The 22,383-nt window shown below is 48.1% G+C and overlaps 1 protein-coding gene across 6 annotated transcripts in view; it reads left to right on the top strand.

Annotated features, from left to right (window-relative positions):
- ctbp2a (C-terminal binding protein 2a) overlaps positions 1-22,383 on the top strand; it is a 53,677-nt gene that overhangs the window by 12,477 nt on the left and 18,817 nt on the right. For 2 of the 6 annotated variants that reach the window (XM_076141749.1, XM_076141750.1), the window contains exons 1-2: positions 15,109-15,937; positions 20,307-20,324. In XM_076141749.1, coding sequence (XP_075997864.1) covers positions 15,109-15,937; positions 20,307-20,324 — 847 coding nt within the window. Of the gene's footprint in view, positions 1-7,157; positions 7,328-15,108; positions 17,342-20,306; positions 20,325-22,383 lie in introns of those variants that run through there. The other 4 variants (XM_076141752.1, XM_076141751.1, XM_076141747.1 and 1 more) reach the window with 2 other exon arrangements.

Genomic DNA, 22,383 nt, shown 5'->3' with positions numbered 1-22,383 from the left:
AGCCGGAGCTGCAGTGCTAATTTAGCAGTAGTTAATGTGTCTTTAAAGAGGATGTATGCTTTTCTCTCTCTCTTATAGTCTTATATAGTGGAGAATTGTTTTGAACATAATCAAAGCTGCAGAAGTTGTATAGAAGTAAGAAATTGCAGCCAGTAAATAAACCCAGAGCTGCTAAACCGCTGAAGCTGAAGGTTTGATGTCTGTTTCTTCCTGTGACACATGAACGCGTCTCAGGCTGCTCGTCTACATACATGAGTGTGTCTCAGTCTGTGGCTGCTGAGCTCGGGCCAGCTGCTCAAACATAACAGGGCGGCTCTTTGGGAAGGGTTCTTAAAGAGACAGGAGCTCTAATAGTGTCATTCAGTGTGCACAGTGGTGCCGCAACAAGGGAGAGTTTGTTGAGAGAGTTGCTGCATATCAAACGCCGTGTTACAGTGATGATTACGGTTTCCTGTCATGATTCACCTCCTGGAGAAATGTAATGAAATAATGAGCCAACCCCCCCCCATCAAAATAAAAGCATTTGCTCTCACATCATGGATTGATCTCTACACTTTAAACTGCGGTGTAATTGTTTTTGCGGCGGCGTATGCGTCAGGTACTCAGCACTTCATTAGAAGGAGAGACTGAGCATCAAGTTAGACGATTAAGCCGATATAAAGGCACAAAAAGGTACAAGTGCCTCTAATTAGACTGAAGCGGCTCTGAGAGGTTTTTATGTAAATGCTCTGAGATGATCTTCAGTATATGAAGACATGTTTCGTCTTTATGAGCGATACGATGAGCGGTGTTAGCGTTGATGTCGTCCGTTGGCTGGAACGGGACAGACAGGTGGACAACAGAAAACAAGTATTGAGCTGTCTGTCTCTCTCTCTCTCTCTCTCTCTTTCCTCTCATTATGTCATCTGACTTTATTCCGTACGAGCCGAATCCCTGGTTTCCTAATCTTTCCTCATTAGTCGCCCTCAGCGTTTCTTTGAGAATCCTCAATTTTCTCCTGAAAATGGGACTCCGGCATCCTTCTCCTCTCCAATCAGTCGTTTTTTTAAGGAATCAGGAGTTTTGAAAGTGTTTGGCCCCATTCCATTAAAAAAAAAATTCCATTTGATTTTTTTTTTAAACTGAGAATTTGAAGGCTTCTGATTGGTGACTCAAACTTCCAAAGGCGTAAAATATAATTACATTTCTGTTGCTCCTCTTCCCTCCGTCCTCGGGCTTCCTGTCACGTTAAGCAGAACTAGTTTGAAAACATTTCACTCTTTGTATGTTTGAGAGACGGGCGTAACGATGGACATTCTTGAGTGTGTGTGTGTGTGTGTGTGTGTGTGTGTTAAAATATGAGGTGTTGGTCTTTCCTGCTGGGACTTTGTGTTAATGAGCTGTTAGAGGAGGAAAGGAAAGGTGGTGAGGAGCTGAGGAGGACAAGGTGAAGACGCAGTTTCATACAGGCAGCGGACAGCCCCCCCTCTCTCTCACTCTCTCTCCCCCCCTCCTTTTCCCTCTCCCTCCCTCTCTCACTCTCTCTCACTCTCACTCTCCCTTTCCCTCTCCATCTCCCTCTCTCCCTCCCTCTCCCTTTCCCTCCCTCTCTCTCTCTCTCTCTCACACTCTCCCCCCCTCTCTCTATCTCTCCCTCCCTTTCTCTCCCTCCCTCTCCTTATCCCTTTCTCTCACTTCCTCTCCCTTTCCCTCTCTCTATCTCTCCCTCCCTTTCTCTCCCACCCTCTCCTTTTCCCTTTCTCTCGCTCCCTCTCCCTTTCCCTCCCTCTCTCTCTCTCTCTCTCTCCCTTTCCCTCTCTCTCACTCTCACTCTCGCTCTCTCTCTGTCCCTGGGTGATCTGGAACACGTCCCTGGCCCAGTTCGGTGGTTCTCTCTGCTCTCTGCCCTTCTCAGGTCGTTTCCCCATCACTCTCAATGTCAACAGGAAAGTGGAGCGGGCAGATTTACGAGGCCCCATAAACACGTCACAGGTGTTTCACACGTCACCTGACTTATTGAAGCTTTCGCCCCTGATCGCTGTCATCATTTGATTGGACGGAGGCACAAAGCAAGAGACGGCGAACACAACGGCTACTATCTAAATCATATACGCTCTCTGTGCTGTGCTGTGTGTTCGGGGCTTTGTAAAGAATAAATTGCCAATTATCTCAGTGGAGATTTTATGCCAGACTTTGTTTTAGGTCATTAGATTTAAGGAGGTGGAGAGAGGGAGAGCAGGCCACGCCGAGAGCCTCAGTGGGTTAGCATAACAGTCTGCCATGCACAATAATGTCACCATTATGCCTTTCCTGGGTGACTTAAACGAATAGCCATTATTACAAAACTGTGCATTAGCGCAAGTCAGCAGTTAGCGCTGCTGCAGTCCCATTTCCTTTAGAGTTGCACCGCGAAAGAGGGAGAAATGAAAAGGAAGGAGGACGGAGCGGAGCGGAGAGCTGCAGGACAGAGGGGACGCTGATAATGACGGAGAGGAAGAGAGAGGAGAGCTGTAATTGTCAGGAACAGATGTATTTAGACAGGGGAGACATGTGAGGAGGAGGAGGAGTGAGGCGGGGAGGAGGAAGGTATAAATCAGCGCTTTGAGCGACGGCTTTACGCGGCCCTCAGAGCCCCGGCTATCCCATTAATGAGAGAAGAGAAACCCTAACCGCCTTCGCCTCTCTCCCTCTTTCTTTCTGCTGTCTTGCACTTTGGAGGAACATAAATCACCGCCCGATAAGCGCTCACTTTTAAGTAGCCGGCCGCTCGCCTCTTCCTCCGCCCTGAGCGCTCCGCTGTGAGGTTCAGTGATGAGCGTGGAGGTTTGATGGCAGCGATGGAGGGAAGGGACCTGACCGCTGAGGCTGCATCGTCCCAGCTGATCCTGATGCTGAGAGCAACCTGAGAGACGACGCACAGCAGGAAATAAAGAGAAACTGACACAATGGAGAGGAACACACACACACACATACACACACACGTACACGCTATGAGTTTGATCTACATTTCAATTAAAATAACAAAAGATTCAATATCAACAGGATCAATAGGAGGTAGGAGTTTTTTTGCCTGACAAGAAAGATTGAACAGGGAAGTAAAGACCTGAGGAGAGAATGGAGAGAATCACAGGAGAAGAAGAAGACGAAGGAGAGGAACGTAAATGTGTTGAGTCGGTTTCCTCTTCAACAACAGGTTTATCTGCACCGGCTTCAACCTCAGCCTGTTTATGTGACTGAAATGCAGACGTGTGTGTGTGTGTGTGTGTGTGTGTGTGTGTGTGTGTGTGTGTGTGTGTGTGTGTGTGTGTGTGTGTGTGTGTGTGTGTGTGTGTGTGTGTGTGTGTGTGTGTCATGAAGCTTACATAGTTAAGTCAAGTTCAGGGGTGAAGACGCTGGAAGCAATGTTGATGATCTAAAAAATCTCTCTCTCTCTCTTTCTCTCTTTCTCTCTCTCTCTCTCTCTCCTTCTCCCCTCCCCCTTCTTTTGAGCTATCACCAACTGAAACCACATCTCTCCTTTGCCGTGTGTCTTTCATGAGGAGATAAGAACGGGCGAGAGAGAGAGAGAGAGAGAGAGAGAGAGATTTTCTCTGCTTATGAAATATCTAGATGTACATTGTTGCTGTATGAATTCATAACCTTGAACCGATGCAACAGCTGCAGCGCTGTGATGTGCTGCCACCGCTGCCACCGCAGCTCGCTTTTGATGAAACCCATTTTCTCTCTGAATGCAAAGTGCGGCGCCGTAAAGAATCTGAAGTGGCGCTTATGTCATCTGTTACATCTGTCAGGCCGTTATGAAGCTACACCAATGCTCTCTGCTGATCTCACACACACACACACACACACACATTTTGTGTAGGTGTGAATGCTGTGGAAGGGGCTGGAGTCTTTCCCAGCATCCTTTGAGCAAGGCACAGGCTGACAGCGGACAGATTCAACCAAGTAAACGAATGTGTCATAACATCACAGGGCCAAAAGTATGAGGACACCTGAGATTCATTTGGGGCTAGTCGAGTCTCTTTGTAGATTGATTGATTGATTGATTGATTAATTAACTCTTATAATAAAAGCAGAGTTATTTTGGTTGTGCTCAGACTTGGCATCATTACCCAGACTCCTTTGGGAACCTTTGAACGCGACACGCAAGCCACAAGGAAAGAACACAAAGCAGAGTGCTGAGGCGAGCGGCTGCCCTCTGCACACACACACACACACACACCAGACATCCCTCACACTGTTTTTCTTGTGTGTGTGTGTGTGTGTGTGTGTCTCTTCCTGTCCCGCCGCTCGCTGTGCGTTCTCTCCCAGGTCCTTATTGTTTCGTTATATAACGGCGCTCGCATCTCGCCAGGATAACTCACACTTCCTCTGCGGCTGACAGCGACTCAGGAGTTGTTGTTGACTTCCTGACCCGCGTAGCCGAGTCGACTTGTGATTCTCCCAAACGCTCTGGAGTTAATTTATGGAAATGCTGGTGGGTTTCGACTGCGGCAGATGAGTTTCTGTTGCATTTAAAGTGCCGAGCAGGCAGTTTGAGAAGTTAGTGTGGATCATCAGTGAGGAGCTGCAGCTTCTACACCAGGTACACATGAGAGGGTTAGGGATGAGTGCAGAGGGGGTGTGTGGATCTAGAGTGTGTGTGTGTGTGTGTGTGTGTGTAGGGCCAGTGTACTGACTCTGTCACTGATGACACAGAGGGCCGAGTGCCTGATCTGAACTAGTAGATCCAAGTTACATGAGGTGGACAGAAGAACAGAGACACCTGCAGGACTCAAGTTACTGCATTGCAACGTCTGATAGATCCTCTTCCTCCTCTTCTTCATCATTAATGTTATTATAGGTTCATTGTTTTCATTCGTTGCTGATTCTAACCCCGTTGTGGGTTTAGCTGACCCTGATCCAAGTCTACTACATTAGATTTCCCTGCCTGTAGACATGTTGTTGTATTTCCTGCTTCTCAGTGACGTTTACAGTAAACAAGATCCTGCTGCTGCTCAGACGGTGTGTGTTACGCTTCTGATTATAGAAGGCGATGAAGGAGGAAGCTACAGTGTGTGTGTGTGTGTGTGTGTGTGTGTGTGTGTGTGTGTGTGTGTGACCTCTGTGTCATGAGCGAAGCAGAGAAACATAAAGTCGGAGGAAGATGTTGTGATGTTTCAAATTTCTAGGTGTGATATTTTCTAGTGATGATTCAGAACGTTACGCAGATACGACGACGTCATCGATCAGTTTGCACACGCGCCTGTGAGGGAACGTTGATGGTGATCTTCACAGCCTCCTGGTTTCCTTAATGGCCGAGGCGATATTCATTCACCTTATGTGACACACACACACACCTTCAGGTTTGTTACGTTACCTGTGTTTCAGAGCTGAACACTCCTGTCGCCGTGTGCTAATTGATCGATTACACGCACAGCCACTCACGAGCCACAGCAGCAGAACGTAAACAAACAGGTCTGAGGGGAAGAAAGAAAGTTAGAACACAAAGGTCAGACTTTTGGATGTTTGCATTATTGACCATCTATCTATATCTGACTTCTTCCACTCTGGAGGCTCATTCTTTATATTCTTTATATTCTTTATGTTCTTTATATTCTTTATATTCTTTATGTTCACGTCTGCAGCTCCTCCATTGAAACTCCCAGCAGCAGATTTCATTACAGGAGGGAGCAGCATGATGACATCATCTGGAGGGCGATTGCAGATCGCTGACACCTCCATCTTTGTGTTCTGTCCTCTTCAGTTCCCATTGATTTGAACAAGTTAGTCTGAGTTTGAGTGTATTTATAAGAGCAGAATGGGATGCAGTCACGCTGACCTGCAGCCGCGCCTCTGTGCGGCGTCGAGGCGGAGATGCCCATGCACATCTCCTGCCTGCCGTCTATTCATAGACCGGCCCTGACTGGCTGCTTCCTGCTTTCTTGCTCAATTACTTCTCCTCTGACTCCCACATGTAGGGTCCTGGCTTCCTCCCCGGCAGAAAGCTTCTTACCTTTTGCGGAGGAGGAAAAGCTTGACTGAGCAAGGTGCTTGTGTGTGTTTTTGTTAAAGGTGAAAACACGGCGTACGTGTCAGGCGATCCGCGGGCCGGCGAGTGGGTGTGTGTGTGTGTGTGTGTGTGGAGGAGGCGTCTAAGCTTGTAGATGTTTACTTTACATTCACTTAAGGTGCTTCGCCTCCTCCAACAGCTGGGGGGGGGGGGAATATCGCCCCCAACAGCTGGCCAAACACCAACGCAGCACACATCCATCACGGGGGCCACACCGCTCGGTCCCGCCGTTCCTCCCTCCCCAAAACATTACACATTTAATTGCAGCTACAGCACAAATATCAATACATCATGAAGTGAGAGGCGATGTGAGAGCGAGGCGCTGTGGGATCCAGTGTGGGGCGAGAAGAGCAGCAGCAGGGTTATAAATGTTAGAGGAACTGCTGAGAGATAAAAAGGAGTGTGTGTGTGTGTCCGTGTGTGAGTGTGAGAGTCCGGTTACATGATGTTTTTCCAGTACCTTCCCTCTCATCTTCCTCCCTTTATGTCTTTATTTTGCTGATACAACCTCCTCCCGTCTGCTGACTAACTGACCCACATTCCTCTGTGTGACTTTCTGCCCTAAGGCCGTGCGCGTGTGTGTGTGTGTCCGTGTGTGTGTGCCTTTATGTCTCCTTCATGTCATCTGGTGTATATACTGTATGTGTGTGTCTCGTTGCTTGTTTGTGTGTCATCTCATTCCTGCCCCCCCACCTCCTAATAAACTGTGTGGTGTCCCTCAGGCCTCAGCAGGAACCAATCAGAAGCCTCGATGCTCGTTAGGAGGGCATCAGTCGCCGAGCAACACTAATGATTGGCGAAACGGCTCATTTACTCGCTCTCACTCACTCTGCCGTCTTTATTTCTTCCTTAATTTCATTTTCAACGATTATATCATTTTAGCAGCTCCCTCTAGTGGAGAGTCCAGCCTCTTGTGTTAGATGTGGTTCTCAAACTGTGGGGCGAGGGGAACTGGCAGCGCCCCCTGTGGCAGGATTAGATTTGTGTTTGTGGGTCTAACGTTTGTCTATAGAACATAAGTTTCCAGTAAACTTGCTACCAAATCTAAATTCTCCACATTTCCGGCCGTTCTGTTGTAACTCTCTCTCTCCCCCCCTCTCTCTCTCTGTGCTGTTGTGTTGTTTAGGTGTGAGCCTTCAAAACGTAGGACCGCCGGACAAACTTTCTGTGCAAGCGGCGAGGGCGAGATCGTCAGACGGGGTGAGGGGGAGCGAGCGAGCGAGCGAGCGAGCGGCACCATGGCTCAGGCTGACAAACACAAGGTGAAGCGCCAGCGGCTGGACCGAATCTGCGAGGGTGAGGAGACGGCAATTCCTCTCATTTCTACTTTATTTACCTCTTTGTTTAGCTTTTTATGGACCTTGTGGGGATGCTGGTTCAGTGTGTGTGTGTGTGTGTGGTGTTAGTTTGAGTGAATGGTGCTGATTATCTGCTATGATGTCGCTCTGTGACACAACAAAAGACTAAAGCGGTGTCACATGATGCAGACATCACTGTTGTGACAGCGAGGTAGGAGGGATAATTAGTTGTGACACTCGGTGACGCACAAGCAAACACACACAGCTGCAGATCATTCACACACACACACACACACACACACACCCACACACACACACATTACTCTTTAATCACATACAGTCAAACACCTTTTGAGGCAGACTGTTGTAGGGCTTCAGCTTTCCACCCTCCTGTTACAGATTTAGTGGAAAGCCAGAGGGATGTTACGGCTAAAGTGTGTGTGTGTTTGTGTGTGTGTCAAAGGGAGTCTTGGGACCAACGGAGGCTCCAAACTGCTGCTTTGAAGACTGGTAGAAAGAGGAAATGTGTCTGGTGTGTATGTGTGTGTGTGTGTGTGTGTTTGTGTGTGTTTGTGTGTGTGTGTGTGTGTGCGTGTGCGTGTAGTATGATGGCAGAATGAGAGACTTGGTTCGATGTCTCAAGATTGTTGGAGAGATGAAGAAAATAGTTTTTGATGAAGTGCCCTGGGATTGATGTGTTGGTAGTGGGATCGATCGGTGTGTGTGTGTGTGTGTGTATGAGCGAGTGTGTGTCTGCGAGAGAGAGAGAGAGGCACACAGTCTCTCCTCCTGGTGTGTACTTGTACGTGTGCGATGAGCCTCAAGTCGATGTTTCCTCCCAAATCTCTCTCCTCATCTCTCCTGCCCGCTGCTTTAACGTCACTATCTTAAATATTCTATAACATCATTTTCCGTTCCGCGTCTCCAGCAGCGTCTTTATCTCTGCCGCTGGTAGACAATGGAGCCATTCTACTGAAGATGAAGGGGATTTCTCTTTCGTGGCGCTCTTGAAAGACACTTTGACGAGGCTGATTCATATTGGGGAGGAGGGGGGGGAAGGGGGCGGGGTTGAGAGATCACAGGGGCGGTGAATCACGCCGTTTTCACGCTCATGTTAAATCTGCTCAGCCATGTAAGAAGCGTGTTTCAAAACCCAAGGCGTTGTGTGTTCCGCAACATGATGTCAAAGCCTCCCACTATTATCTGTAAACGGGCGGCTGGGACCGAGGCGTGAAATGGAATTCAAAGTTCATATCACGCGTATTGACAAAAACAAGAGCGTTGTGGGGGTAATTGTGATTGTGTCGCGTGAGGCCTCGAGAACGGGCGGGCGAGGGAGAGAGAGAGAGAGAGAGAGAGAGAGAGAGGGGGGAGCTCCTCCTAATCTCCATTTATCTTCTGAGGGGAATTGTGTCAATCCAATACTGGAGTCACAGCGGTGTGCATTGATTACATCTTTACTCATCGGGATGAGTGGCTAACTCAGCCGTGCCTGGGGCCTAAATTGAATTCGAAATGTTCAAGTGCGGTTTGTTTACTCCCATCAAACGCCGTCACGGCCCTGGAATGTAGCGGCGAAGGCGTTACCGTCGGCGATATCTAATGCTGCCTGATCCGCTGGGCTTTAGCTCTCAAGCTGCAGCGCCGTGGCTGCAAAACAAACTGGGTGGAAAAGTCAAACCCGCCTAAAGATTACTCTGTTAAACCTGAAATAACTCAGATTCTTAACGCTCTGCTGGATAGGAAGGAGCCAAAATCTGCTGCCAACATATTTATCTCACTGTTTTAGCTGCATATCTATATAAATATGAGTAATATGATGTATGTTTGCCTCTGATTCTCACCAATCTGATGCTTTACAAACATTAACATGATGATTAAGCAGTAAACGAGTGACTTCCTGCCAATTAAAGGCCCAAATACAAACCAACATGGAGCTGAAGAGATGAATGGATGAGTATTGATTGGTTGTGATCTTCTCCCGTTCTGGAGTTCTTCTGCCCGGTTGTGGAATTTGTAGTTTGGTCTCGTCACGGATTCTTCCTGAAGCCTTCGTCTCCTTTCAGCTCGTCTCCTTTCAGCTCGTCTCCTTTCACTCCTTCGCTTCTCTGCTCTTGATTTCTTTCCCTCCTCCGTCACCTCGGCTTGTTCAAAGAATCTAATCTCCCTCCATCGGCTCTGTTCAGGCTGAGAGGAAATGATGTGGCTGAAGGAAACGTGGAGTTTGGACTCTGGGGCCAAATTGTTCATAATTTGGTTCCAGACGCAGATGAAAGAGGCTGAAATCTATTTGGGAGGTTTTTCCCCTCCTGATGTTAGAATATCGATGATTATAATTAAACCTGCTGTTAAGTCTGGGTATGTAAATGACTTCATTCTGCTGAAACTGGACGTGTCTTAGTGAACTTGTGGACTTTCAGGCAACGTTGATTTGATGGAAACTGAGTCCAAACCTGCTGCATTCATAGAATCTTAAAGGCTTTGGATTGAAGTTTACTTAAATGGATTGAATCCCTCCAGAGCATGTTCTTCTTTGTGAAGCGATCGATAGAAGACTTTCAGTCGTTTGTCCAGATGACTGTGTGTGTGTCCCTGCGCTCCTCACAGCCTTGTTTGGTCTAGACGTCGGCTTAGTAAATTTATATGGTGTGATTGTTCTGTTGTGGGATGGATGAAGGGCCAGAAAGTGTGTAACCGCAATAAGGGAACCATGGCAAACATCTGCTGCAAGCATCAGTTCCCTATTCTCTCTCTTTCCCCTCTCTCTCTCTCTCTCTCTCTCTCTCTCTCTCTCTCTCTCTCTCTCCCCCCTCTCTGTCTCTTTCTCTCTCTCCCTCCTTCTGTCCGCTCCATCTGTGTACCCAGCATGCATTGGCTCGGGCGGCGGCGGCGGCAGAACTTGTTGCCAGCGTCGTTTAGCCAGAACTAACTGGCTGATCTGGGCAGAGATGGGATATGAACTGGGTCACAGTGACAGCCTGTTCCTGAATGTTGATTTACAAGCTGCAAGTCTGTGCTTGAATGCAAACACCACAAGGTGGGGTAGTTGGAATTCATCAGGAGGACTCCGCACAAGTGTTTAAGCGGCTCGTTAGAAGTGTGTGTCCCTGTGCAGGAAAGTGCTGCGAGTCGATGGTTGTAGCGTTTATGTTCTCTGGTGTGAGATTTGGCCTGTAGAGGAGTCGTGTTCATGTTAGACAGAGGGAACAAGGAGAGAGGCTGTGAGGGAAAGGGAGGGATGTCAGGGGGGTGGGGGCGTGGGGGGTTTCATATCCTGCGCATTTGTTCTCTGACTCTACCCCACCCACCCACCCACACACACACACACACACACACACACTTCTCTGCGCTCTGGCATCGAGCTCGGGTATGAAGTCATCAGCGGTCTGTGGGTCTCTGCCCCCCTTTGGGCTCCGTCCAGTCTCCCCCACCAGAAACCCGCCACCCCTTTACAGACTTTATGGAGAGACGGGGGTGGAGTGTGTGTGTGTGTGTGTGTGTGTGTGTGTGTGTGAGAGAGAGAGAGAGAGGGAGAGAAACAAATGACAATGAATGAAAAATGAAATTTAAAAGAAACTGACACGTCACATGTTATTATGAGTGTGTGTGTGTGTCTGTGTGTGTGTGTGTGTGTGTCTGGGAATGAAGTCACAGTTTACAGTCATCGCAGTTTTACAGTTTTGCTTTTACGGCTCTTTTGCGGCTTGCGTGCGGCGTTGGCCCGCTCCTTTATTTGAGCTGGCAGCGGAGCGATGAAGCCTGGATGTTAGCGGTTGTCGAGTCTTGGAAATGAGTTTGTGGAAAAAAAATCAAAATGAAATCCTTCGCCGCGGCTCTAAACATCAGAAAGACCTGTGGCGGGTCTGGATGGAGTCAGGGTGGGTTTGGGGGCGGCGGGAGGGAAGGAGGGAAGGAGGGAGGGAGGGAAGGAGGGAAGGAGGGAGGGATGCTCTTGAAGTAGATGGATTATGGGTAGAGGGATATCTGACATGGAGGAAATTCCAAAGTCTAGAGAATTACGGTTGTGGGGTTTTGCTCCGACATGCGTACAGAACTCTGCACTTGGACTCTGGATCAAAATTGCGTGTGTGTTCAGAATGTTACACTAGCTGGGTAATGTGATTGTCATTTAGATAAGTACTGGCTTCACTGCCATCAGCCTCCATTTTACACTCCATTTAGTCCCTGCAGAGATCCTTTCAGAGGAAAAAAATCACATAGCAGCCAGCAATCTCCATTCAGCCTGTTAAGTGTGCGTTACAATGCGTCTGACAGCATTATTCTTTGCGTTGTAGCAGCATTGTAATCCCATTTCCAGCCGCCGCCTCCTGGCTCACACTCATGCATAAGTCAAAATGTGTTTAACATTCGAATCATGCTTTAACTACGTGACGTGTCAGACAGTCAGTTGTTTTGATTTCCGTCTCCGTGCCGTTTTCATGTGGCGCTGCCGTGTCCTTTTTTATTCATGTATGTGCGTCAGACCGGTGGCGAAGGCTTCGGCTCGCTTGGTTTACGTGTCTGAGTAGAAAGGGACGCTAACGAAGCGGCCGGTGCTGTCACTGTGGCACGCCAGGAGACGAACAAGAGCGGGGTCAAAAGCTGTCCGGGGGGGGCGGGGCGGGGGGGCCTGGATCATGCAAACCTTGTGGGTGTGTGTGTGGATGTGATGGGAGAGAGCCACTTCCAAATAGGCTCCTCGCATGCGAACCTCCTCCTCTTCAGACATTCACTAAATACAAGCATGTGAACGTTTTACAATGTAACACAGGCACACACAGGGGCACACACACATGCGCCCACACCCCCACTGCCACACACACACGCACACACCCATTAAATGACCCATCTTTGTCACAATTCTAATGTAGGAGTATGGAGGCTAATACAGAAGGAGCTGATGCTACATTTTAGCCCCAGCAGGTACAAACCATCTCATTCTGGATTTGAAATGACTTTTCTCTGAAGGTAAACCGTGGCTCAATGCCTGCAGTGTGTGATTTCATTTAGCCTGTTTCTATATGTTTAAGTCGTTCTCACCAGTCGAGCCTGCTTCAATGTAAGGTCTTTCTAAGCTGCCGCTGGGGTGGCATTATATTTGTTCTAAAATCCCCGGCTTAATTCCTAAATCCCTCTGTTACAGTGAATGTGGCTTTGTGTACATAGTCTGGCGTATGAAGGAATGTTCTGGAATCTGAAAGTCAAACATGGTGTTTGTTTCACACAGACTAAACTGCAATTTACTCTCTGTCGGGATTAGATGTGCAAACGCCGCGTATGCGCCGCCGCTCTGTTTGTGCCGGCCTTTGTGGGGATGTGATCTGCCTCGGTACTGAGACCCGGAGTCCAAGGAGAGGAAGCGAGGAGATCACGCACGCTGTACAAGCTGTTGCCCTTGACTTGCTTGTGTGTGTGTGTGCCCTTGTGTTTGTTAGTGGGTGTACAATACGCTGGCAGCAATCTATTGAACATAACTCGCATTAACCTTGTTGCTCTAAAAACCACAAGAAGCATTCAGGAAAGAATACTTGATATGAATTATGACTTCTGTATCTATGGATCTACTTTCTGTGCTGCATGAGCTCAGGCCCGTACTTAGATTGACTCCAGAACTGGACCGGCTGTATAAAATGCTGGCTGTTGAACATAATTGACTTCATTTAGTATTTTTTTTCCCGTCCTCTCCTCTTTTTTATTTAATAGCTAATCTTCACACGATGGCACGCTCTCGCCCCCGTTCCCCTCTCCATCCCGTTTTAATTTCCTTCTAACAAGGCTGCTTATGTTCTTCTGACCTCACCGAAAAAAGTGCTCAGTCATCTGCGCAATTGGTTGGGAGCCGCTCTCGACCCTCTATTCTGTCGTCTCACGCAACAAAACCAAACACTCTGCTTGGTCTCGGTGATTAAGAGCGATACCGACGTGGGCCGCCGACGCTCCTGGAGTTCCGGCAGTGCTGATATAAGATATGCAGGAATTTCTCTCAATATGCTGCAGTGCGGACAGTACGGACCTTCATCACAGCTTAAAATATAGATTACCAGCCCCTCACCGTGGTTTCGTTCTGAAATTAGATTTGGATGGAAATAGACACTTCCTCACCTTGCATCTGTTTTCATGCATTAGTAAACAGGGATCGGGTTTCAGCCGCGGCGGCGTGAAGTGAGAAATGCATGTATGGTATAGGTAGGCACCCACAGAGCTGTACCTTTTAGTCTCACAAAGCCAGAAGGTTGGATAGTAAATGCACTTTATTAATTACTTTTTCATAAACTGCACTGGGAGTTTTGCTGAGTCAGCATTTCAGCCTGGCATTTTGTTTAAATTAGGCGAAACGAGCTCCTGTTGCGGTGCAGCTCTGTTGTTATTGTTTTGCACACCCTTGGTTGTAGGTACGCGGCATTAACCGCTGTTATGAAAGCACACACCCACACACACACGCACACACACACGCACCGTGCTCCCCCACTGTCTTACTTTCTGTCAAATCCAGATTACAAAACCCTCTCCGAGTGAAGGGGATCAGAGGAGCTTTGACGGAAAGGGGGGAAGGTAATGTTCAGAAAGTAAGACGCATGTGGTTAGAACACACACTTGTTTCCATATACAAATAAGCGGTGTGTTTGTTCAGTCACAGATCGTTCTCTATTAAACCTGCATCAACACAAAGGTTCAGTGTTTTCATTCTCGCTTTCCAGTCTAAAAACAAACCAGAGTTGATGCTGACGTTTGGTAGATCATGCCACATTTCAAACATGATTGAAATGAGTTCAGAGGGCAAAGGTTACACGGCCTCCAGCGTACATCCAGCCCGTCACAGTTTCAGTGACATTGAGCATCGTAGAGGCACCAAGATCATTTCTGAGTATGTTGGGCATCGGTTGCATGTTGGATCTGCTGCGAGCGTTGGGCCTGGAGGATTAGCGTCTAATCAGAGTGGATTTGATGTTTACCGACAGCACCGTGGACTTAGCTGAGAGAACTGTATTCATTTGTATTCTCTGAAGCCATGAGCCCGGCCTCCCCTCCCTCCCCATCCTCTCAGCTTGGGAAACAGAGCGACCGGACCTGTTGACAAAACCACATCATCAGCCGCAGGTAGGTTACTCATCCGGAAAGGTTGAGTGGTGGTGGGTGTGTGTGTGTGAGTGGGGGGCGGGGGCGGTGATGCTTTAACCGTCGGCATCATCGTCCTCTCCGCCGCCATTGTCATCATCATCACCGCCAGATCCGCCTTTATCTAGTTCACGTGACGTCACAGTGGGAAGTGGAATTAAACGGGGCTCTAATCTCTCGTAGCAATCGGCAGAGCGAGTGAAATGTCCCAGAGAGGAGATTAGTTCAAGCCCCTGCCCACCACAACCTCTAACCCAACCTATCCCCTCCCTCGTACCCTGTCACTTGCTCTTCCATGGAGTAGCTTGGCTGGCCTCTGCAGTGTGTGCTGTGTGTGGTCAAGTGTGATGTGTTTTTGTGTGGTGTCCTGTTTCCTCACACACAACAAGACGGCATGACCAGAGATTAATTATTCAAGGATTGGCAGCCGACGGGGAGTCACCTGATAGCTGGACTTACAATATTACAACCTGATATCAGCTGAAACCATATCCCCGGCTCTTCTTTTCTTGCTTATTCTCCTCCTCCTCCCGCGCTCCTTGACATTTTTTCTTTGATCCTGCTGTAGGTGAAGACTTGAAAGCAAACACCTGCCGACACTGCTTCTGATCACCTTTTGTTTTTGGCCTTCCTCGAGACCTTTTTGTTGTTGTTTCTTTGCCAATGCTCGTCACTAGTAAACAGTCAAGTCTCAGTCGTTCCCACAGCTGGGACACATTGGGTGGTAATGAGGGTCAGTGGGACAGGGCTGAGAGCGTCTACGATCAGCAAGCAAGAGTAGCGGCCCGGCGGAGCTCTCTGTCGTACGGAGGGGGAGGAGGCTGGTACGAACCTCCACCTGGGGTTCGTCCCCCTGACGCGGATTTGAAACGCGAGCCGTATTCCTACCAGGACTCGCTTTGCGGACAGGGTTACGCCGATCGACACAACCCACGAGGATTGAGGAAGGGCTCCGTGCCAGATCTCAACCACTACGAACGGGCGCCCATGGCTCACCGAGGATCCATCTCTCATCAGGATTATTACAACCAAGATGCGGCCATGACTTCCCGACCACCAGATGGTTTTTACCGGGGAGACCATCAGCCGCTGCCTCCGCCTCCCCACCACCAACCACTAAGTAGGTCAAGCTCCCATTTTGGTATGACGCCTAGCGCTCGTGCTGCATGGGATCAAGAACAGGGAGGAAGAGCACTAGCGCAAGCTCCTCCATCGCCACTTCCTCCACCTCCTCCTCCAACTGCTCATGAATTGAACCGGACCTATAGGGAGCCCGGTACTGCAACTGCTGCCAAGATGATGCCAGATGGCCAACGCATACCTTCCAGAGCCCCGTCTCCTGCTCACTTTGGAATGGAGAATGCATCTCCTAGGTACGCCAGTGAAGCGCCGCCACTTACCGGTCAACCTGTTTACACTGATGTTAATGGCCGTCCATTGGATCCACAACAGCAGGCTGCTACCTGTCTAGTGGTCGACCCTGCTACTCAGGGCATTATCATGAGGCAAGACCCGGCCTCACCTTACACCATTCAACAACAACAGCAATTGCAGCAGCAGCTACAGCAGCAGCAGCAAGTACAGCAGCAAGTACAGCAACAGCAACAAATACAGCAGCAGCAACTTCAACAGCAACAGCAACAAATACAGCAGCAGCTACAACAGCAACAAATTCAGCAGCAACAAATGCAGCAGCAACATTTGCAGCAACTTCAGCAAGAGCAGTTGCAGCAGCAGCATCTGCAGCAGCAACAGCCCCTGCCTCCTCCGCCCGGCATGCCTGTTTCAGACCCTAACCTCCCTATGGTGGCTCCACTTCCTCCTCCACCTATGGCGGTGCAACCCCCAGTGGTTGTCGCCACTGTCCCTGTGCAGGCACTCCCAGCTCCAGCTCCCCCTCCTCCAGCCCCACTTATGACTCCTCTTCTTCCTCCTCCTGTGGACCCGAAAAGGACGGCCGACCCGGAATTTCTGGCTCTGTTGCGTAATGAGGGTCTGTCTGAGAGCACCATTTCCTCTCTCATCCAGCAGGGTTTTGATTCCACTAGCATGCTGGCTGTCATGGAAGAGAATGATGTCCGCACTGTAGCCACAAATCTGGGCCAGGCTCGGGTTCTGTCTCGCTTGGTCCTTAACTGCAAGAGGCCTTTTGAAGCTCCGCCCCATCCGTCCCAGGCACAGCCACCCATGCGAGGTCGCTCCAATAGCTTCAGCCACCGCTCAGACCTCTACCACCACCAGCACCATCAACAAGTCCCTCCACAAACTTTGACTGTGGACCCCCACCTCATGCACCCACAGACTCCAGGGGCCATGCAGACCATGTCTCCTCGGATGACAGAAGTAATGGGTAGGAGGCCCAGCAGTGCCCCGTCTCAGCACCTTCTTGAGACCTCTGGAGGATACCCTGTTCAGCCACCTCGTAGCCCTGGGCCCTATGCTGGAGCCATGATGCCTGTTCAACCACGACCCATGTCCGCCTACGCCTCTGCCATGACTATGCAGGGTATGCAGATAATGCCACAGCAGATGACTGGGTCCATGCCGGCCATCCCAGGATCTATTCACGCTATTTCAGGTATGCCACAGCAGATGCCGGTGTCTATGCCAGCTTTACAGCAGCCAGTGCAGCAGATACCAAAAGCATACTCCACTAATTACACAGTGCCCATGGAGCTGATGAAGAGGGACAGGAACTTACTGCCATTGTCGCCTATGCCCAGCCCGCACGCCAGTCCTCAACTTGTGCGTAAGGGCGGGGGACCTGCACAAGACAACTCGCTTGTCCCAGTGGGAGCCCCCATTCAAGGCCAAGGGGCCATGGTGGCAAACCAGAAACTAAGTCGACGTACAGGCCCACCAGTGATCGTGTCCACTATGGCTTCTCCAGATACCAGTAAATCATTTTTCATCCTTCTTTCCGTTCTTCTGCTGATTTGTCGCTCTAATTTGTTTGGCATTCTTTTGGCTGGTTTGTGTGTTTGTGCTTGATGGGTTTTGTGTCATGGCAGGCTGAAGGATAAACGGAAATTGAGAATGAATGGATGGATTAAGTTTTCCTCTTTTTAAAGAAGCACTGTACGTCTATTTTCATCCCTAATGGTGATGAATCATTGGTTCGACTGCTATCTCGCTCAAATATGTGGAGTGCTCTGTTTTCTGTTTGGCACAAGCATCGGAGGTTGTGATACATAGAGAATTTCTCCGAGTGTGGGTCATGTTGTGTGCAGGGCGCTTACAAATACCTTAAGTGAATCTCAACACACTGTGGCTGTAAATAGATCAATAGTCTCTGCTGAAGGCTATTCACTCCTGTGTTTCTTTGCTCTGCCTCGTCAATAGATAAATCATATCTTTTCAGTTTATCTAGGCCAGTGATGTGAAGTCTAAATGTTGCTGCCTATCACCTTTTCAGAAATGTTGTCAGGATTAAGAATTAATGCTCTAAAAGGATAATCCATTTCCTGTCCTACATTTTTGTTTGATATTTCGCAACAATCCTAAATTGATACTTATGCTCCTCACATCCTTGGCAGCTTATCTCTGCATGAGAGATTAGTCAGCATTTCTTGTTCTTTGCATCAACTCCTTTCCTTACATTGTCAGAATGACACATTGCAGCATTAAGTATGGACAAGGTGCCTAGCAGAGGATTCAGGAGGAGCAGCTGTCGGCATCCTTACTGGAACCTTTTAAATTTTAATAACGGCGCAACGTTTTGATGTTACACGCTGACAGAAGCTGCATTCATGCATGAACAGTTCACATTAGATTCGTCCATTTTTAGAGTGCTTCAGTCTGGAAACAGCTCATTAAATTATACAGGTACCAATAGTGTGTGTGTTTGCTCTTACAGTTGTGAGGATTGTGTGTGATTTATTGTTTTTAGTTGTGGTGATCAGATCATTTCTGTAGTTGAACACAGTGAAGGCCTCCTTCTGCTCCGCCACATTCCATCTCCCCACAGCTCCCACGCCCCTGTTGTTGTAAACATGGATGTCTTATTACATTATGGTAATCAGGATATTTTAGAGAAGGAAAAGGCTTTACTGCAGGCTGCACAACGCTTCTTCAGTCCTGCTGCTGCCATCCGGGCTCAAAAGTGATCTGGATGGAGGAGTAATTAGCCATTCTACAGGGTCAAGCGTCTGAAGTGAGGGAAGGTTGAATTCAGTGAGATTCAGCGAGAGTCACATTGACTGACATTGAATCTGTTGTATTTCAGCTGAATTTGTAAAATCGATTGCTTTTCTCTTTTCTTTGTAACAAATTCTAAAGTCTGTTGTAGTTCCACTTCAAATTGGAGTGAAAAACTGAAAATCATCCCTTTCCTGATGAACTAAATGAGTCAAGGCTATTTCTGCTTAAATTTTAATGAATGCACTTAACACTCTTTTTTCACCGGCTGCTTGATGCTAGTATGACTGTCACATGTTCAGCTTCATCATGGCGCTCACTCCAGGCTGACTAGTAGCATCACTGGACGGATCAAATCGAATTACAGTGCTGATGGCCAGTGTGTGATTGTGTCATTTTCTACTCTGCGTGTAATGAGAGGAGACTCTTAATCCATCAGATCCTCCATTTCCACCGCTGCACTAATCCACAGATACTCTGATTCTCTGCAGACCTGTGGACCTCTGCACTGAAGCCTGCAGTGGACATAATGGGGGTCAGGGCAGCCGGCGAGCAAAGAACTGTGAGCGTTGTTGTGCACCTTTGTGATTATTTTGGCTCTAGACAGCAAATGTTAGTGTTTGTAAAACCAGGCTCCTGCTGGGACACACAGGGGCTTTACAAGGGATTTTTGTTTTCCATTTGACCACGGACAGTACAGTGCATGTACACACACACACACACACACACACACACACACACAGTCAGCAGATCAGACCTCATTTGCATTTGGCTGACATTTGTTGCTTTAGTAATTTCATCTGTTAATGGACAGACAGGGCCACAAAGCTGCTCGGAAAGCATATTCCTAAATTGTTGCTAGGCAACATGGATTTTGGTGCAAATTGAAGACAGATTTTCGTCTGGTTAAAGGGTCGCTCCATTATGATCGAACGCTGCACATTTAGTTTGGACGTGCACGTTTGGCTGAGATAATGCAGCGAGACAAAAAGTCTTCATTTGTAATATTAATTCTCCATCTTTGTTTGGGAGAGAGATGATAATTAGCTGGGCTTGGTAACATTTTGGAAAAAATTTTGACCAATAAAATGGTTCATCCCTCAACAATAATTTCTTATTATATTTTGTCATGTCGAGAAATTGTGCTGAAACAGCAGCAATGCTACATAATGGGCTCCTATTCCACAAAATCCAATTAGTTGGGAGCTTATGATTCCTCCTGATATAACGACAACCTCTGACAATTCATTAATTACACCGGCGAGTCGCACCCACAACCAGGATGAATTTCTTTCATGTAAATACAGACGGCACACCCCCACCTCTGTGCACCATGGAAAACCCTCAAGCAAACCCCCGTCTATGTACGGCTCAGTAGGAATCGCTCCCAACCCCCACTCACAAATAATCACCATATAAGGCAGCGTGGGATTTCCACTCCTTCACTTCCACCCTGTGGAGCGTGTTGGCTCACGTCCTTGGACTCCGGCCAGGTGACCTGATGCCAACACAGGTCAGCCTGTTCTCTGTGACACACAAGTCCAAATTTTTCCTACTGTTTGAGCCCAGGAGTGATTATGGGGGAGGACACTGACATATCAGGTCAGGAGATGGACGATTATCTATTAACAGTGTCCGGGTCAAAGCCACAGGCTGCGGTTTGGAGCTAGTATGGGATTAAGCAAGCGGGGGAGAGAGAGAGAGGGAGGGAGGGAGGGAGGGAGGGAGAGATGGCACTACTGGTGATGATTCAGAGCGGGGGAGGGGAAAGCGGGCGGGAGCAGCTGTCAGTCAACCTTGGACTCAGCATAGAGAGGAAACTAACATCCAGACTTTGTGACGGTCAAAGTTTGGCCTTAATCTCGTCTGATGCTCCTAAATTTTTTATTTTAACGCTGTTCACTCACAGTTTTCATCGTGATCTGAGGGAATCTTTTACCACCACTGAGACCCTGAGACTGAATGAATGAATTCACCAAAATACGTGATAGACGTCAGGCTTCATATTAATTGTTGGTATCTAACAGGTAAAGCCTGCTGCTTCCTTAACTCTCAGGGGGATTCTGTTCACTGCATTCACAGATGCACAGCCTGCCTGTATTTGTAGGACTGTGTGTGAGTGTGTGTGTGTGTGTGTGTGTGTGTGTGTGTGTATACAAGCATGTGTGAACTGGTGCTGGCAGGTGGCAAGGGTGCAGAGTTCCTCTTCCCAACAGATGTTCCTCTTAACATTGGGGTCAGTGATCTTCTTTTTTCTCTAATGATAGTATAAAATCTCTCTCTCTCTCTCTCTCTCTCTCTCTCTCTCTCTCGCCCTCTCTCTGTGTGTGTGCCGATATTCTCCAAACCTGATGGAGGGGGGGAGGAGAGACGTTTAAGTGGTAATGGGAGAAATATGTTTCTAAACAAACTCCATACCCTGCTCAGCACATTCGCTCATGTCTGTGGTTGCGGGTTTGAGCCCGACTGCAGGAAAGTGAAGAAACTGATGTGAAGATGGAAGATGACTGGAACCAGCTTAACCCAACAAAATGGAGGGGCATGAAGAGAGGAGTGAGAGAGGTGAAATAGAGGCGCCAGGGTGGGGTAGGAGTGGAGAGACAGAGGTGCGTTCAAACCCGTACGTGCAGATGCAGGGGCGGGGGGGGCGGGGGGGCGTCGGCCCACAGACATGAATGAATGAAGGATCATTGTGCCACATATGCAAATGATTCGTGCAGGAGAAATGGAAAATGATTCGTCAAATTTCCCCTAAAGGATTAATGTGCAAAGTCAAACTGTCTGGAGTCGTTCTCTCCTCAGCGTTCCGTCTCATTGAATCGGGCTGAAAATAAAAGCTGCACCGTAAAAGACGACAATTTTAAAAAGAAGCAGGTCAAAAGAAATTCATCATTCCAGAAACTGAATTTTTTTTTTAAAGTACAGAAAATAGAAGAAAATAAATACGGCAAAATGTCTCAGATTTCGTAATTGATTGTTTACATTTTTATAACTTTAAAGAAAGTCAAAAGAAAAATAGAAAATTTAAGGAAAATTCTAGAAATGTTTTATTTAATTCTTGTAGATTCTTCCTCTTCTTATATTCAGTCTGTCCTTGTATCTTTACTCCACATGGTCGGTCAGCGTGAATGAGACTCAGCTCAGCTCAGCTCAGCAGTGGAGTGACTGAGTGACTCACTGGTCCCTGAAAGGCAAAGAGGGAAGAGCTGCTGCTGCTGCTGCTGCTGCTGCTGCTGCTGCTGCTGCTTCCTCACAAAGAGAGTCCGAGCGATTAATGCCTCCTTCAGAAGTGAAGGAAGGACAGACAGAAGAGGTCACAAGCTCAAACAGTTTCTGCTCAAAGAAGAGAAGAAAAGGCAGAGAAAAGGAAAAGAGAAGCTGAAGTTCTGACTCCCTCTTCCTCTCCTCTTCCTCTTCTCTCCTCTCCTCTCCTCTCCTCTCCTCTCAGGTGGATGATGAGTTGAGTCAGTGGTGTGTTCAGGGTCTCATACGTAAAGTTTGGCTTGGTGTCGTTCTGAAATATTTGAATTGAAAGTCTTTAGTTCTACAAGAGATTAAGACTCAATAATTATGTACCGTATGTGATTTAGCTCGAGTACATTTTCATTTGAATTGAAAAACATTCTCCCGTCCATCATCCTTCCCTCTCCTTGTTGACGGATTCTCTCCTCTGCGTCTGTGACCCTTCAGCAGTTTGGTGTCAGCAGCCACAGATTTCTGGCTCAGACAAGCGAGGCGTCCTCCTCCTCCTCTGGTGTGAGACACGAGTGAAGTGATGTTCCAGCGTTTCCTCCTGAGCTA

The sequence above is a fragment of the Genypterus blacodes genome, unplaced genomic scaffold, assembly GCF_046128005.1.
Source record: "Genypterus blacodes isolate CSIRO-AG114 ecotype Tasmania unplaced genomic scaffold, CSIRO-AGI_Gbla_v1 ptg000020l_1, whole genome shotgun sequence".
NCBI classification, from domain to species: domain Eukaryota; kingdom Metazoa; phylum Chordata; class Actinopteri; order Ophidiiformes; family Ophidiidae; genus Genypterus; species Genypterus blacodes.
Note: the sequence above shows the minus strand (reverse complement) of the source record. Positions and strands in the feature narration are given on the sequence as shown.